This window comes from Anguilla rostrata, chromosome 4 (assembly GCF_018555375.3).
Source record: "Anguilla rostrata isolate EN2019 chromosome 4, ASM1855537v3, whole genome shotgun sequence".
Classification (NCBI taxonomy): Eukaryota; Metazoa; Chordata; class Actinopteri; order Anguilliformes; family Anguillidae; genus Anguilla; species Anguilla rostrata.
The window spans coordinates 25,073,396-25,090,213 of NC_057936.1; the positions used below are offsets into that span (position 1 = coordinate 25,073,396).

The following is a 16,818-nucleotide window of genomic DNA, read 5'->3' on the forward strand; positions in this document are numbered from 1 at the left end:
GTCTATATGATTTCAGCCAAGTGACCTGCTTATTATAACATAGCAAATGTAATAACAACAATAATAGGTAGCAACTACACTCTGTTTAGCTATTTCAGTAACATTCTGACTTATTAGCTGCATTTGTCATCTTTACCGCCTCGCTACCTTTCTAATAACGTTAGTCTAGCTAACGTTACTTAGACTAGACCCGCTATTTAATTATTGAGAATTTATTATGTAGACGTTCACAAGTTGGTTTTCTGACATCCCACTGGCGTTACCAAGTACCTTCCAGGTTGGGTAGAAAGCTTACTAATTCAGTGTGTCTGTTACGGATCAACTGCAGTTAGCTAGCTAATTATTCCGTTTGTCGTTTAACGTCGTTAGTCTACTTGGCTAGAATATGAAGCAAAATCGACAAATAATGACGTACTCCTCCACAATTCGGACTGTCGTGCTAACGTTGGCCCGTTGAATACAGATGTCTGATTATCTTTCGGAAATTTCGAATTCCATGTACCAAAAAAATAAGCATAATCTCTTATCCACTATATCCATCGAATTTACTGTAACGGAATGCCATTAGCACCATCGTGTGCATGGTATGGGAGCGCAAGGGACTCCTCCCCTTCTGCAGAGTCAGGAAGATCCCTTCTTCCTGCGGTCGGATCTGTGTGACAGCTAGCGCATTGTCTCTCACATTGGTAGAAAAAAAGACTTGCGGCAGGACTCCGCTGGCGAGATCAGAAATACAAAATAAAGTGGGCTTCGTTTTTAGCGGTTTGTCGTTTAGGGCGGTTTTCTTATACAAACCATGGGGAACAGAGATGATGAGTACGATTTCTTGTTCAAAGGTAAAGTAGCGCTAGCTATCGACGATTCTACGTATTTAGCTAGCTAGAAATGAGTTTTCTTGCATTGTATTGCTTAATGCGTATCTCGCTTCATGATTCCGATTAGTAAGAAATATTCTCATACATGTTGTTGGCATCCAGTCTGTGTGCTGTCGTTTCTTTTTGTCGCATATTTTATAATACACTTATAGCTAGCCAGCCATGTTTCAGTGTTGCATTACTAGCTATCAAGCTAACTAATAGAAAATATGCTTCTTCAAGGAACTGTTATATATGATTTTAACATCCGCAACTGTGGGAATCTAGCCAGTATCAAGCCAGCAGAAACAAAATCTGCACGTGTTTTGGATTAGATATATAATGTCAAACAGATTCATCCAAAGACAACTGTTCTATTTTTGGCTATGTAAAATATGATAAGCTGTAGTTGTATTGTAAATTAGTGCTTTCAGCAGTTTTGTACTGTCAAATTATGACGTATTTTTACATTTAGATGAACGTTTTGTTACTTTCTTTTAGTTGACAACAGTAAGCTAGCGTTTTATCAATGCACAATGTGTGACAGGAATTATAGGCAATGGCTTATTGTGGTTTCGATGCTACACATAAAAGCAGTATATCTATCATATAATTTGCTTCTGTAACATGGAATTAATCTAAATAATATTTGCTATAACAATCACTGCTCGTAAACCAACGCGTTCTACCACCAACCAGAGTGCGTCATAATTCATTAGATGTTTGTCATCATGTTATCTTAAACAATTAAATCGTTTTATATGAAATTGCTGCTGTATCGGGCCTCTTTTCCTAAACTTCCATTGCATAGTGACGCATAACGGCAAAATCAACCGGTATCCGGTCTTGCCACTTTGATATCACTGTGGCAACAGAAAGGGAAAGAGGCCCAAAACCGTCGACTCAGATTTCCAATTGTACAGGTTATCAGCTTCCTGCAGCGTATCCAGGGGGACAAAGTTCGGCTATATTTCCTCTGACGGGACAGGACAATAACATTTTCCGTCCCTGCAGCCTCACTTTTATTGCGCCGCACTTGCCAGAATATCCATGCTCATTTATGTGCACATACCTATTTTGGAATGAAGTAGCTTTATCGCATTCTTTCTGTTTAAGGACTAAGTCTACAATATATTCCGATTATGAACGTGCATGTATATAAGAAAGTAAAGTATTTGACCTGGAAATCCACAATACTTTTTTTTGTTGCTCTGAATGTTCTTTCAGTGTGTTGAAAATTACTTTTGTGCTCCATTCCATCCGCAATTTTGAAACCGTAATAAGCCACAATGTGTTAAGAAATTGATGCCTAACTGAATAATAATTGAGGTAGGGTAAAGTAATAAGATTTCAGTGCATGTACCTGTACATCTTAACTATGTGTGATCATGACAGTGGTGCTGATTGGAGACTCTGGTGTGGGGAAGAGTAACCTGCTGTCCCGATTCACACGGAACGAATTCAACCTGGAAAGCAAGAGCACCATCGGTGTGGAGTTCGCCACCCGCAGCATCCAGGTGGACGGGAAGACGATAAAGGCTCAGATCTGGGACACAGCGGGACAGGAGCGCTACAGAGCCATCACTTCAGCGTGAGTGCGGGCAGCTGGGGCAGGAAGGGAGGAAGTGACATCAGGGGGAGGGCAAAGAGGGCCTAAGAGCGTTCCGGGAAATCACCTCACCTTACCCTAGGAGGAAAAAGGGTCTCAAAATGGTGTGCAATCTTTCGGGATGCAGAGAATGACTTCATTAGGGTTGGTTTTTAAAAATCTGCACTATTTACCTCATGTTGAAATGTATTTTTTTTTTTTAAGTTCCAGAGACTCGGTGTGAAATGAGTATGTAACTAGGTATGGATAAACAGCCATCACATAGATTTAAATCCACAATAATATATACAATTGTGGGAATTTATACATGAGAATGTTAAAATTCCCACAAGAATGTTCATGGGAGTTGTGCTGCACAATATCTAAGATTCAAATGCTTAAACTCAACCAGGTGGCTTATCCTATTGACTTTACCCCTCATATCGGCCGATGTACACGCTACAGTGATTAGGGACAATGCACAGCTGCCAGAATGAAGTCCTCAAATGCCACCTTTGACAAACAAGTTTTCTCCAAAACAGCGGCAGCACTTTAACAAAATCCAGTTGCTACATTTTAAAAAATTCAGTACTGGTTTCGGCAGTTAAGCAGTTGGAAGCTCAATTTTGTCTGTAAATATTGAAACCGTCACACGTTAAATTTGGCTATTGCTAGCATACTGTATGTCTAATAAGGATGGGAGAGCGAGGCCTCGGGGAGACCTTAAGGAGTGGAATCACCACTGAATTGTTTAAGCCACCTCTTTAGCCCCACCTCATCTGGTGTTAATAAAGCTTCACTCTCCTGCCAAGGAACACTTATGTTGCTCAGTGATGATGAATAAGTAAATAAAGGTGTGTATCCTTTGACATAAGTTGTGTGTTGTACTGCATTGCGAGGCCTGGGGCTCCCCATCTCCCTGAAGTCCTTCCCTCTTCCCTCTCAGGAGTTGAATCTTTAGTGTAACTAGCAGGGGGGGTATAGGAATGAATCCTCCAGTGTGTGACCTGTGCTGTTTCTGTCAGGTACTACCGGGGGGCAGTGGGGGCCCTACTGGTGTATGACATCGCCAAGCACCTGACCTATGAGAACGTGGAGCGCTGGCTGAAGGAGCTGCGGGATCACGCCGACAACAACATCGTCATCATGCTGGTGGGCAACAAGAGCGACCTGCGCCACCTGAGGGCAGTGCCCACCGACGAGGCGCGCGCCTTCGCGGGTAAAGCGCCTTACTGGGCACGCTGCGGCTTAACATCAGTCACCAGCACGGCCCGACTGTCTGATTACCTCACGCTCTCTTTCCTTTTCCATCTCCAGAGAAGAATAACCTTTCCTTTATCGAGACCTCAGCGCTGGACTCAACCAACGTAGAAGAGGCTTTCAAAAACATTCTCACAGGTACGGAAGTCATGTGGGAATAATGGACGCATCTGAGATCTGATCTCAGTAATAGTTTATTCATGCTGCAGTTCTGACTTGCTAAGTGTCTGCTACAGAAATACAGAGCACTAATGGCTCGATAGCATGTGTGGAGCTTGCTGTTAATAATACATTGTACAAAGCTATGTGAATTCTGTGCATATTCAGTTATAAGGCATTAGGTCATATTAGGTTTATAACGCATATTAGGTTCATTTTAGGGCTTCATGTGGAACGCTTGTTGTGTCTTATCTTTTGCCGACTCGTGTCAGTGTGTAATAACCTGTTGTTTATTCCTGCTGTCACTGACCGAGGCGCTTATTTCCGCTGCAGAGATTTACCGCATAGTGTCACAGAAGCAGATCGCTGACCGGTCGGCGCACGATGAGTCTCCAGGCAACAATGTAGTGGACATCAGCGTTCCGCCCACCACTGACGGGCAAAGGGGCAACAAACTGCAGTGTTGCCAGAACCTGTGACCCCTGACCCCTGACCCCCATCAGGAACCCCCTCCTACCTGCCCTCTGGTTTCTGCTTTGCTCCTGAATATTGTGCTGCCGCTCCCCTTACCTGCATACAAAACTTTCTTTTTATTACTTGTTAACTTTCATGTGACCTTCTGCCATGTAATGAAGTTTTACAACCTCTCTTTCTCTGTCTGTCGTTCATGGACTGGACACCCATGCTCCTGCAGTGCAGGGGCAGTGTAGTTAGCTATTGAATTCACAATGATACTTGAAATACTGCAGTAATGTAGTTACCAGTACAGTCCACCAGGTGGTGCGATGCATATGACCACCCTCAGTACAGTAGTTAAAAACCGGAATCATGTAAAATACTGTACCATTTCATCATTAATATTATACATTGGTTGGGGGGGTGCACAAACAGTTCAATATCATGCCAAAAACGACCTTGATTGTTGCTGTTATATATCTGACATATTTTATTTAGTCATAAACAGGCTATGAATTTAAAATAGAAAGAAAGACATCAAATCTTTTCCAGTTGACAATGATATGGGTGGGGGCGTTTGACATACTGCAGCTTAATTAGCCTAATTGGTCAGGTAGAAAAGGTGTTACGTATTAACAACATAAACTAAATGTGTCCTGAATCCATTTCTCACTTTTCTGTTTAAAGCTTAATATAGTACACTAAAGTGTGGAGGCATACAGTATAGAATCTTCAGTACTCTGTGGAAACTAAAGTGCAAATATTTGAAAGAATATGATATCACGCACAGTGAAGTAGATGGTAGAGCATTTAAGTCTTGTCTTTTGAGAATAATGTATTTATTCACTAATGGAAAGGTAGAGAAAAAATAGATACGTTCAGGGGGCAAAATTGTAGTTGATTAGGTGATCCTCAGTGACAGGATTATGCAGGAAATGGAGGGTCCATTATGCAATTAAGAGTAAAATAAAGTCCTGAAAGGGGTGGAGTTTCTGTAACGAGCCAAATTTATGTCCCTGGAATTGACGGCTCACTTTCCCTCCAAATGATGGACGTTCAATATTGAATCACAGGACTCGTATTTATTTTGGAATGAAATGCATTAAAACACAAACTCAACACCTTTCCTTTCATTGTGTACATTCTGTAACAAGCAGGCAGGCAGATTTTTAAGGACAGAAATAAATCAATGTTGGAAAAGCAGGGAGCTGGGGTTGTGTTTGTTTGTGGCGTTCACCTTTCACCATCACACCCATAAGAACCAGCAGCATGAAAATCACCAATGTTTCAGTTACAGTTAACCCTTTCAGGTGTAATATCACAAATAGGTGATTAACATGTTCTTAACAGAACATTCTAATGCTCATGTAACATTCACTACTGGTAGTTGAAAGCAATGGAGTTCTAGAACACAAGGTAGTATTTTGAAAACACATTTCAAAAAACCTTCTCTGCAAAGGGTTAAAGATGAAACCAATATTCTAAGCATCATACATCTATCTGTAGAGGGGGGCATATGACATATCATTCTAGTATTCCTCAAATGTAACACTGAACCCACCTGGAACAGCAAAATGGGTGCAGGTGACCACAATGACTGTGAGGAAACAAACAAAAATATCTACGGGGGTGGGATTTAATTTAATTTCTAGTGTCATCCAAGCTGACAACGGGCAAAGAAAGAGTGGGCACTAGACTCATTTTTAGAAATTCACTCATCTTCCTGTAACAACCCCATCTGTGTCATAGTCTTAAACTTACAGATGAATAATACCGATCCAAGCCATTGACCTATCTACAACCATAGAGTTCAACATGTGATTAAAACTTGGTAAAAGTTCAACTTTTTTGCACATTTCCAGTGACCTTTATATTATGAATTATTACTAAGAAAAAAATGTTTAAACTTTCAACTAAGCTCAAAAAGTAAAGCAAATATTGGGTTTTCATCCTTGTATAAATTGATCCATGTAATTAATATCGCTTTATGACCTTTTGTTTGTAATTTTGTTGGTCTTTGTATGATTCCGTACAGTGGATATTAGAAGTATGTATTCTAAGAAGTATGGTGTTCCAAAGAGAACAAAAGAAATTCCTTTAGCTGTAGCAGCTTTTTTCTTGCTAGCTTGCAAGTACCCATACATACTGGTTAAGACCGTACAGACATATGTTTCTCTTCACACTGCCTCATAAACCACACCCATGATATTATACATAAAAAATACAGTCCTTCACATGCTCACTTGTATAGTTAAAATTTTGCCATAACATATATGTACACAATAAAAATTAAAGATCACCCCAATTAAAGAGTTAAAGTGAACATAATAATTAAAAAGTGTTTGTTGGTGTATTATTTTAAAATAAACAGTCCTGAATTCTTTAGGAATACACATTCAGAACAGCAAAAAAGAACATAATTTATTATAATCAAATCAAAATGAAACCAGGAAAAAAACAAAAAATGTTTTTAAATGCCTTTTAAATCAGGATTATGAATCAAAGGAGCATCTCAAAAGTACTTACATTACCCTATACATTTGTAAAAATGCTTTGAAATATTAACAGCAAATAAATGAATGAATGAATTAATTAATAAATAAAGAATCCAAAAATGATGCATGCTTCTTTGGAAAGAACAGCATGCTGTAACCTGCGGTGATATTACTGTAACGCCTTCCTTCTTTCAGCCGTTAGGCAGTTCTTCACCGCAGGCTACCTCTGGGCGAGTAGCAGGGGAAAGAAACGAAACCTGGTCCCCCGCAGCAGAAACTTCCTCTGCAGCTGTTCTCACTCTTCCGTCCTGAAGATTGAAGAGCTCTTTTACGGTTCGAGGTACGGGCCGTGTTGCGATCGCAATGTCACTTCCTCCTCGATCCGCGCTTTCAGTGTTGCAACACCCTACGCCGCAGGAAGATTCATAGCTTGTGTTTGGAAAGCAACCAGCATTTCAGTTGGAAGCACACCAAGGAGATACTGCCGCGAGCAGGACAGAGCTCTTCACCCCAGAGGCAGACTTGCTGGGGGCTTAACCTCCCCGTCCTAAACAGAGCGGCTCGCTCATGCAGTGTAGTATTACCATTCATCTGATTTATGTAACTAAACACCCGCTGACCTACAAGGCCAATTCAGGGGTTACAACCGTTTAAACAAATGACTGCTCTGTACCGGGGAAGTGGGAGGCCAGGCAGCTGAGTCACTGATCTCTCAGATCCTACTCAGGAGCAGCGACAACAGGCAGAAGTGCAAACGGTGTGACGAAGGTTGCGTATTTTATTTCAGCACACATTTTTTTAAAAAGGAAAATGCTTGTCAATCACTTGCCTGTGATTATGATGAGATAAAAAGGACCAAATACAGGAATATTTTCTAGTTTTATTAAAATTTAATAATGTACCAGCAGACTGGGGCTTAGGGCACTTCATCCACACACTATGCTAAGCATGGATTAAGATTTGACTGGACTCCTATTGCCATTTCACCACTTGTAGGGTTATTATTACCAAATTACATTGAAAGTACAGTATTCTTTATCAGTTCATGGGTCATTGCATGCATAACAATTTTATTCATCCAGACAGAAAAATACTGTGCATCATCTCAGACAGAACAGCAGACCATTTTAGGGGAAAAAGGCCAGCACATATGGGTCACTGAACAAGGTCAATTTACAAAAATCCTTTTTCATTTTAGTCCCACTTTTAGAGCTCTTCATTTGAGACCACTTCCATTTTCTCCTTTGTGTGCGCCACTCTACCACCCCTTCTGCAGAGTCTGGAGCACCTGAATGCACCAATTGCGCTGGGTGTGAGTCCAGTCTCATTACAGCCCATCCAATGGACAGGCTCCAGCTGCTGTCAATCACAGGACCTTAGCCACATCATTACCACTGCTTCTCTGCAATGTGGAAATTCACAAACCAAAGAGTGCGGAAAGCTGTCATATTTCGCTCTTGAAGTCCCTTCAAAGCCAGCACGGTGTAAGTTTTGGAGAAAAGCGAGTTGTGAACTTTCAGTTTTGTCCAAGAAAATAAGGGACAACCCACAAATACTGACTCAATAAGTTGGGAAAAAAACAAAAACAAAAACAACCCTTGAGGTCAAACAAATCCTGCGTGTAAACCAACCCTGGATACTGGACTAGACTAGAGTAGAAAACATGAAGTCCTTCCTTTCAAAAATGAGCTTACTGAATAACAATGTCCAAATACATGTAACAAAAAAAGGCATGTTGAAGGAGAGCACTGTCACTGCTGCAGCCCTATTCAGCAATCGATTCTCTGAGCATCGGTGAAGGTCAGCGCTAAGTGCTAGTTTAGCATGTTCCCCTTATGAATGGGCATCTCCCTGGGGTGGTGTGGCCAGCCGTTAACTCATCTGCTGCTGTGAAGAGCCGTAAAAGGACGAAGGCGCCTGCACTGGAACGGACCGAGCAAGGGCATTTCTATTAATACACCTGTGTGTCATAACCCTGGCTATCCTTATGAAACCCCATCGGGAAGATGCAGTGAGACCTGGCCTCCGCACACAGCCTGATCGATGTCCGGTAAACGCACGGTGGAGGAGAGAAGACTCCGGCACAGCTGCATTCACAGCCTGTGGATTCTTTGACGACCGTCCTTTCAGTTTAAATACTCTGATGGAAACTCACACGCTCCGACTGGCTCAGCTCTTCAGCATTTCCCTCCAGACAAAGCAACTGTCGCGCGGCAAGGGCATCCTCTGAGCAGCCATTTTACGCTCCGCACTTCCCTTCCTCTCCTTCCGCTCAAAGTGCGCTTCAAACGCCAAGCGCTCCATTCACAGGGACACACTGGGTGAACATACGCTGAGCCTGGACAGCCGGTTATTGATTAAAGGTTAAACTCTTTACCTACACACAGTGTTTAAAGGCAATGCTGGTGTCCTTGTGGAGCGTATGTTTGAATTAGAGCAGCCCGTTGCTGTCTTATGGCTGACAGCAGAGCCGGAGGGCCCAGACATTAGGTAATTAAGACTGTGGGAAGGTGCAGATGAAACGCCATGTAGAACCGCACAGCTGCAGAGCAGGCTGACTGCTTCGGCTCGGCGTAAGGCTGCTCTACCGCAGCTCTTCTGTCCCGCTGACCTGCGACTGCTCGGCCTGCTCGCTTCCGTCAAGGCTCAAAACACAGAAGGGGTGGTAAGCCGATGGAGACGTGGCCCTTTTTCTGCTGGAAAGTCCCAGTCTTCCCCTCCGGAAGACAGGGAACTCCCGCTTGTGCCAGCCTGCTTCCATCACTACAGTGCAAAAGTGGTGCTAACGGTTCTTTCCAATGGCCATATTGCACAGCCCGGCACTCCAGCACCCACATTCACTCTCACTTCACTGGGAGCATATGGAGAGGAGGGAAACCAAAATCAACAGATGACGAAATATGTTCAATTCAATCAAACAAAACAAAATAGTGCAAAAATGAGCATGTTGGTAACAGTGTTTTAGAACACTCTCTGTGGGGACATTGTGTTTCATTGCACACACCCTTGGCTATATTTCTGTTACTGATGCTCTCCCAAGAGGCAAAACAACAAGGGTCATTTGTAATTACATGCCACCCATACACTGCTAAAGTCAGCGGTCTCTCAGAAAGCCCGTCCCACTCAGCCTCAGAAGGAAGCAGCACAGGACACGCCCACCACTGTATCAGTGGGAAGCAGAACAGAGAGGACACACCCACCACTGCTTCTGAACCCTGTTTCCTGCTACTTCCACAGCTGTTTCCTCTATGCAAATGCAGCTCCATGTGCAGCTCAGTCCAGGCTTATCTCCTCTTACTACAATACCCAGGAGGCCATTCTATACTTCCACAGAAGGACAGGAACCAAAACTCTGACTGCTCATTAATGGTTCCCCTGCAATGGGGCTGCTGGGTAAACTCTGACCAGGATAGGGCCATGCTGAAATGCCTTCATGAAAGAGTATGTGCAGCTATACTTTGCTGTGAAGGATTACCAGAAAAAACTGTTTAAATAAAACAGCAAAGCTTCTAACCATTGGATCCCTGTATGTTTGGCTCTAGGCTACAGTAGCTGTATCCTCTATGCAAGTGCAGCTCAGTCCAGGCCCATGTCCTCTTACTACAATACCCAGGAGGCCATTCTCTCCACCAAATGGCTTCCAAATCTTTGCAAGGAACATACGAGGCATCAGGAATAGAGACAAGCCTTCAGCTCACCAGCTCAGTCTGCATGTACTACATCTTTAGGCTCTGAAAATGAAAGGAATCAAGACAGGTGAAAAAAATAAGTGCCGAGACGCTTATAAAACTTGGAAAATCGAAACAGAAATGCGTCCACAACTGCTTCAGTTCGGAGCGGAACTTTGGGGCAGACCAACGCCACGCACCCCCCCATCCTCTGGTCCCCCCGCCCTCATACGACAGTCTCATCAGCCAACTTTTTCATCTGTTTACTGGACAGCAAGGAATGCTGGGAGGAGTGTGCCCCCTCGTCGGGAATAAGCAGGCGGACTTTCTGATTGGTTCGTCTCCACTCCGAGTACAGCTGACAGTGGTAGCGGAATGACACCTTAGGAGAGGAGAGAGGAACATGGGCGGGGATTAGACACTCGATGAAAAGACATTGCAGTGCAGGTGGATTCAGAGACACTGCATAAACTGAACAGAAAGAACGGTAACCAGCGTATGAAATTAACACCCATCACTAGCCAAATGCTGGTAAAAGTTTGATTGTGGCAGGCAAGATTTTCAACTCTAGCAGCCACTTTGGCAGGTAACCGACCTGGTAGTGTTATACTGCAAAAGGTAAATGTGGCTGATAAAATGCTGAAAATGGCTGGGCATTTTTTTTATTTGGCCAGTTGGTGAATTTTTTATTGAATCCCCTGATGCTGACCATGTAGCGTAGCAAACCCTGCTGCCAAAAGGCTGAAAGTCTTAAATTAGGAGTAGCAATGTCCACAGTCTAGACGGGCTCACGTACGAGCAACACAGGCCAGGCCTGCCTCCTCCAGCCAAGCTGACATACACTGTGCATAACTGAGAGAAACACGCACAGACTGCACTTGTTCATAATAAGGACTTGCTCATTCATTATTTTCATTTATTTTCAGTATTAATTACTTCAGCAGTAGCCAGCATGAATAGCAAGGTGCAACCTCCAATTCAACTGTGTGCTTACAATTACTGACCATTTTATACAGCTAACACTTGCAATGTTAGCGATATGTCTCACTGCGATTAATTAACCCCTAAAATAATTTTTTAAAAGCAGGAGTTTCGTAAAAATGATAAAATCTAGGCTGTACGCATCCTGTTGAACAGTCTCAAACAAACAACCCTATGTATTCAGGATTTTCTGACATATTAATTAGACACAAAAGGAAGTGCCCAGTGTTCAGGGACTATATAAAGCTTCTGAGATTTACTCCTAAGAACACCATTAAGAGAGCTTTTACGACCAAACAAAGTCTTAGCTAAAATGTTGCACAAAAGAGCACTGACTTTTAGCTAAGAGTCAGACCAATGCCCTTACATCATCCTTATTACCTTGAGAGGTGCCGTATATTACAAATAGTGAAATCCACAGCCTATGTGAGAGTTTATCAAGAGCACTTCCAGAATAAACACATTGCCTTCTTGCAATAATAACAATGATTTCATGAATAATTAATAATGAATCTAACAGACCTTTTGAGCTCTCTTAATTTAATAGAAAGTTTAGCATACTTTTAAGGCTAAAGAACATTACTTTTCTTCTAGCAGGAGTACATTTCTGTAATTCTGAGTAAGTGCAAGGATGAGCCCCACAATCTTGGACTGAATCTAAAACTGTGCCAGTGAAGATTTTGCCCAGCCAGTGCTGATGCTCGCACTTCTTCTCAAAGTGATCTAGTAACGCAGTATTTTATAATGGGAAATACGGAGAGAGAACGCTTTGCCTGGGGCACTGCCCGAATGCAGGACTGAGCGTGCACAGACAGCCCAGGGGACAGGCAGCCCAGGGGGGGAGGGCCCTTTACCAGAGTCCAGAGGACGAAGATGGTGAAGAGGGCGATGGTGAGGGCGATGAGGCCCAGGGCCTCCAGCCGGCTGTTGAAGAGCAGGTGGTCGTGGGCGCCCCGCAGACACAGCCAGCCGGAGATGGCAGCCAGAGGCGTTATGAAGAGAAAGCAGACCATGTCGCAGAAGAGCGTCCGCCTCTCGTTATACGGGCCCGGGTCCCGCAACCACTGTGAGGGGGGAGACAAGGGGAGCCACGGTTACTGTGTGTGCTTTTTAATGTGCGCACGCACACACGCACACACACACACATGTACGCACACACACACAATAAAGCCAGCTGGAAGAACAGTCAGTAACTGGGACCTCTCACAAATGCATTGTCCGTGCTTCCGCCCCACCAGGACATGATACCATTTACAGTATATCACAACCTGGCTGGTTACCTGCCAAACTGGCTGCTAGAATACTCGCCAAAATAATGTTTTTACCAGTATCTGGCTGGTGGCAGGTGGTCCTTTCACACCCTGCCCCCCACACTCGTTTTAGGGAAGAAGCCCCCAGCTGAAGGGGTGCATTTGACTCTTGCATTTTTCAGTAGTTACCCTGAGGCATCTTCAGCCATTTTGAGCAATCGCCCATAAGAAATACAGAACACTTGGATTTATCACAAACAAGACCAGGTTAAAACCTAGTATATGGCTGGACCTAACACACGTGATCTGGCCGACCAATGGTGTAACTTCATAACTCGGCCGACCAATGGTGTAACTTCATCACTCAGTCAGTCAGTCACTTGCAGACATTCGTGTTTGTAGGGCTGGCCCAGCTGTTACGGTCAGACCAAAAAGTGAAAAGCTTTTCACTTGTCCCACAAAAGCATAAATCCCAACGACAGTTCAACCAGTTGTTAAAATAAAATACATTTTACAGAGCACATTCACTCATGCTTCATTATTGGAAGTGAAGGAGTTTCACTTCATGATCCACCATCCTAGCATGTCTTCATATTCCATTATTCAAACTCAAGCCTACAACCACCTTGGATAGCAACAGGAGTGTTCTGTAATTGTTAAAAGGGACAGTACAAGTCCACATCCAATTTTAAAATACTTTTAAATGACTGGGATCCTTGTTTCGTATTTGTCTAGATCACGAGGAAACAACATGGAAGTGTTAGCCTAGCCACTGTAGGGATCCTTTTTAAAGCTCACACCCTTTTTTTATTTAGATTTTTTTGTTATTCAAATAAGTCCAAAGACCAGACACAATTTGCTTTGCAAAAGGGACGAAGAGATGTATCCTTGCAGTCACACACATCAAAGTGATCACACCACCTAGGATTATTTTAGATGCTGGGCCTACATTCATCTGGTCAAAACAGTTCTTAAAATTGCAGGCAATAGAACATATCCTAACAACTCATATTGCCAAACCAAACATTAGTCAGTACAATGAAAGCAAGCGATATACAGCACCCCTTGTTACTGTATTGAAGGAAACGGGGTATGAAGCCGCAGATGGAGGGGTGCAGTAGAGACGGAGGAACCGCTCTGTTACCTCCGTTAGAGGCCGGGGGCGGCGCTCGATGGAGAACTCTGTGTGGCAGAGCTCACAGTAGCTGGTGTTGGAGGAGGACAGCCACTTCTCCAGGCAGCTCTTGTGCACGGTGCCCAAGGTGCCCGTGCAGTCGCAGGGGGAGAGCAGCCCCTCCCCACTGCCCCCCTCATGGCAGATCCGGCACATTGGCCCCTCACTTGCACAGCAAAGAAGAGAGGAGCCAATCAGTGAAGAGAGAATGTTGTATGAAACCATCACATACACCAAGCTGTTTCCCAACAAGGAATACCGCCTCCTATTATTTGGGGAATTGTGATTTTTTTGTAAATATGTATGTATACACATTAAGCACAGGGAAGCACTGAACACTGAAAATACAACCAGATGCTGTACGCCTAAATGAAAGACAGGTAAAGTAGAGCTTGTGGAAGAAAATGATATAGTGACTGACTATCCGAGCGACTGAAACCAGAGGTCCGGAGTGCAGCTACCTCTGCGTGCCCAAGGCCTTGATGACGGAAGAGAGCAGTCGGCCATCTTTGGCTGTAACCTGGGTGATGTATGGCGCCCGCCGGATGTCTGACTCCTCCACAGTCTTGGACAGCGCTGAGTTGCTGGCACAGTCACAGAGGGCGCCCGGGAGATGGCAACACTGACCCGTTGTCATGGTTATCCCAGTAAAGGCGGCGTAAGAGGAGTGGTCACAGCTCCCTCGGAATTCTGGTTCAAATTAGTTGGGGCCTAGGACTCGACAGAGATGTAGTCTGTGACCTCATGTCATCTATGCTTATTGCTGATGCCCTGCAAACACAAGAGCACAATTTATTAATCAGGGAAGTCCAACTTGGTCATTTTGGCCACATTATGAAGTCAAATTTTCTTTCTTGTGTTAAGAAATTTTTGTTTTTCAAGCTCTACAGGACCCATTTGGGCTGTGGGCATTACCATGCTAGCCACACGCATGTCACCTGTAGTGGAAATGACACCCTGTAGTGAAGAGTACATTGTGCCCAAATTAATAGAATGGTTACCGTCACATACCGTATCTTAATGTAGTGAAATGTCGTTTATAATCGAGTATTTAAAGGTTAATGCAAACGAGAAATTAATTCACTACATATAGTGCGGTGGGCAAAGGTCGGCCCCGTGCCCCTGATCCCCACCCCCACGCGCAAATCACAGAGCGCTGGGTCCACTCGCCTGGGAATGTTTTCTGGGCAGCTAAGGTTTTAGCTATCTAACGTTACACATGCATTGATGCTAGACAAATATAATACATATACATAGGACGGATATGAAGCTAATATTGCCACAAATGTTTTCACTAACAATGCATTTATCGCTAAGTACTGAACCACCACACTGGGTTAACCAGTTAAATCACCGCCGAAACCGGACAAGGAACTAGAATTAAGGCTGTGACACTGCTATCTCGCCGCAGCGTCGCGGTCACTTTCGCCTTTATTACTACCGTTATCTGTCCTGCTATCATAACGTTATATCAGGACAACAAAATGTCTCGATATAGCTAACGTACCAAGTTCGCTTATAATATCTCGCTAGCTAGCTGGCAGTCAAACAAACCTAATCTAGCAACCGTTTTAGCTAGCATACAGCCAGAAATATTTGACAAGGTCAAACGAAAATAAGACCTGACTAAAACAAATTCCAGCCTGGTAAAATGAAACACCTTAGTCTAAGCTTTTTGTGCACCACCTAGGTCTCCAGGTAGCTAGCTAACTTGGCTAACTGTACAAGTTACCTAGCCAATGTATAATAGCAAGCGCTAGGTAACAACAGTCGAATCTAACACAACGTTAGCTAGTTAATAATGGCGATATAGCTATTAGTATAATAAGTTTGTCAGCTCAACGTCTGCGGATCGGTAAGCTATATTGACAAAGCTGGCTAAACAGTTAGCTAAGTAGAACAACATTATGTAGCTAGCTAAAAATGCAATCAAATTTTTCCCCCCACTGTAAACTAAGGTTTTCTCGTTGACAAGTTGTGTATAGACTAACAGTTACCGTTAACTGTATATACATTACCTGTTAGCAATGTCACTAACAAAAGCCATTCAAATATCATGTAACACTGGTGGTGTTAGTTAGCTTTCTGCTAGTACAAATACCTAGATAACGTTAACGATGTAAGAATTTTAAAAAATAACTGGATACTCACAAGCTAACGTTGTGGATTGCATATCCATTTCTTGGCGATGTAATTTACATACTGGTCCCCAACTGAAATTTGAGAACCTTGTGGTGAATCGAATAATGCTTTAACCGGGCCGCTTCGCCTGTCAATATTTTTATTCGCTTCTTTCTCTGACATATCAGACAACAGATTTCCGCCGTTCCCAACTGTAGCGCGACGTACGTTTTTTCTGTATCTCGTGGCTTTAGAATGAACCATTTACAGCACAGACGTCTTAACGAGGTTGAAGAATGTTCGTTCTACGTAGACTCATGTAGATAGACCGAGATAAACCAATCAGCAACGAAGAAATTGATACGGTATATAACGGGGACAACAATTTGGAAAACATGCCTTCGCTCTGCCCCTGGAACTAAATCAATTATATATTACATAGTTTTATGTGATAGCTTTGGATAAGCCAGACACATTTTTTGATATTTTTGCAGCAGGTTCATCATTCAGAGTACTTTCCAAAACATTATGAATGACGTGAGACACCACATACCAATTTAACTATCTGACAGACAACTATATTATTACCTGATCATTTTCACAGCTAAGATTGCGAGATTCGTGTATATTTAGATTCAACCAGGCCATTTATCTCAGTTGGGGGTTTGACTTAAGAGTCAATATTAAAGGTCAATATTACAGAATAAATACAGAAAATTCTACATTAGCGTACCTCAGTAACATGTTAGCTTATGTGAGTTTATTTTTGCTGCCGCCTACCGTAGGAAAATATATTTCTGGAAGTAGCTGCC

At 43.1% G+C, this 16,818-nt stretch overlaps 2 protein-coding genes across 2 annotated transcripts; one reads left to right on the forward strand and one right to left on the reverse strand.

Moving 5' to 3' along the window:
* Positions 1 to 615: 615 nt before the first annotated feature.
* On the forward strand, positions 616 to 5,520 carry LOC135253002 (ras-related protein Rab-11B-like). The gene is made up of 5 exons (XM_064331740.1): positions 616 to 836; positions 2,250 to 2,445; positions 3,468 to 3,661; positions 3,760 to 3,840; positions 4,195 to 5,520. Exons 1-5 carry the CDS (start codon positions 797 to 799, stop codon positions 4,338 to 4,340), a joined length of 657 nt encoding a protein of 218 aa, XP_064187810.1. The 5' UTR covers positions 616 to 796; the 3' UTR covers positions 4,341 to 5,520.
* Positions 5,521 to 7,680: 2,160 nt separating this feature from the next.
* Positions 7,681 to 16,736, reverse strand: marchf2 (membrane-associated ring finger (C3HC4) 2). Its single transcript, XM_064331738.1, has 5 exons — positions 16,037 to 16,736; positions 14,347 to 14,656; positions 13,856 to 14,051; positions 12,316 to 12,525; positions 7,681 to 10,862 (listed from the first exon to the last, which is right to left on the reverse strand). Exons 2-5 carry the CDS (start codon positions 14,520 to 14,522, stop codon positions 10,707 to 10,709), a joined length of 738 nt encoding a protein of 245 aa, XP_064187808.1. The 5' UTR covers positions 14,523 to 14,656; positions 16,037 to 16,736; the 3' UTR covers positions 7,681 to 10,706.
* Between the last annotated feature and the right edge of the window lie 82 nt (positions 16,737 to 16,818).

Excerpts from the sequence above, each read along its gene's own strand:
- marchf2 (XM_064331738.1), bottom strand. The coding sequence starts at position 14,522 with ATGACAACGGGTCAGTGTTGCCATCTCCCGGGCGCCCTCTGTGACTGT. Across the intron at positions 12,526-13,855 it reads GCCCCCGGCCTCTAACGGAG|TGGTTGCGGGACCCGGGCCC; the intron begins GTAACAGAGCGG and ends CCCCCCTCACAG. Across the intron at positions 10,863-12,315 it reads TCTTCGTCCTCTGGACTCTG|GTGTCATTCCGCTACCACTG; the intron begins GTAAAGGGCCCT and ends TCCTCTCCTAAG.
- LOC135253002 (XM_064331740.1), top strand. The coding sequence starts at position 797 with ATGGGGAACAGAGATGATGAGTACGATTTCTTGTTCAAAG. Across the intron at positions 2,446-3,467 it reads TACAGAGCCATCACTTCAGC|GTACTACCGGGGGGCAGTGG; the intron begins GTGAGTGCGGGC and ends TGTTTCTGTCAG. Across the intron at positions 3,662-3,759 it reads CGAGGCGCGCGCCTTCGCGG|AGAAGAATAACCTTTCCTTT; the intron begins GTAAAGCGCCTT and ends TTCCATCTCCAG.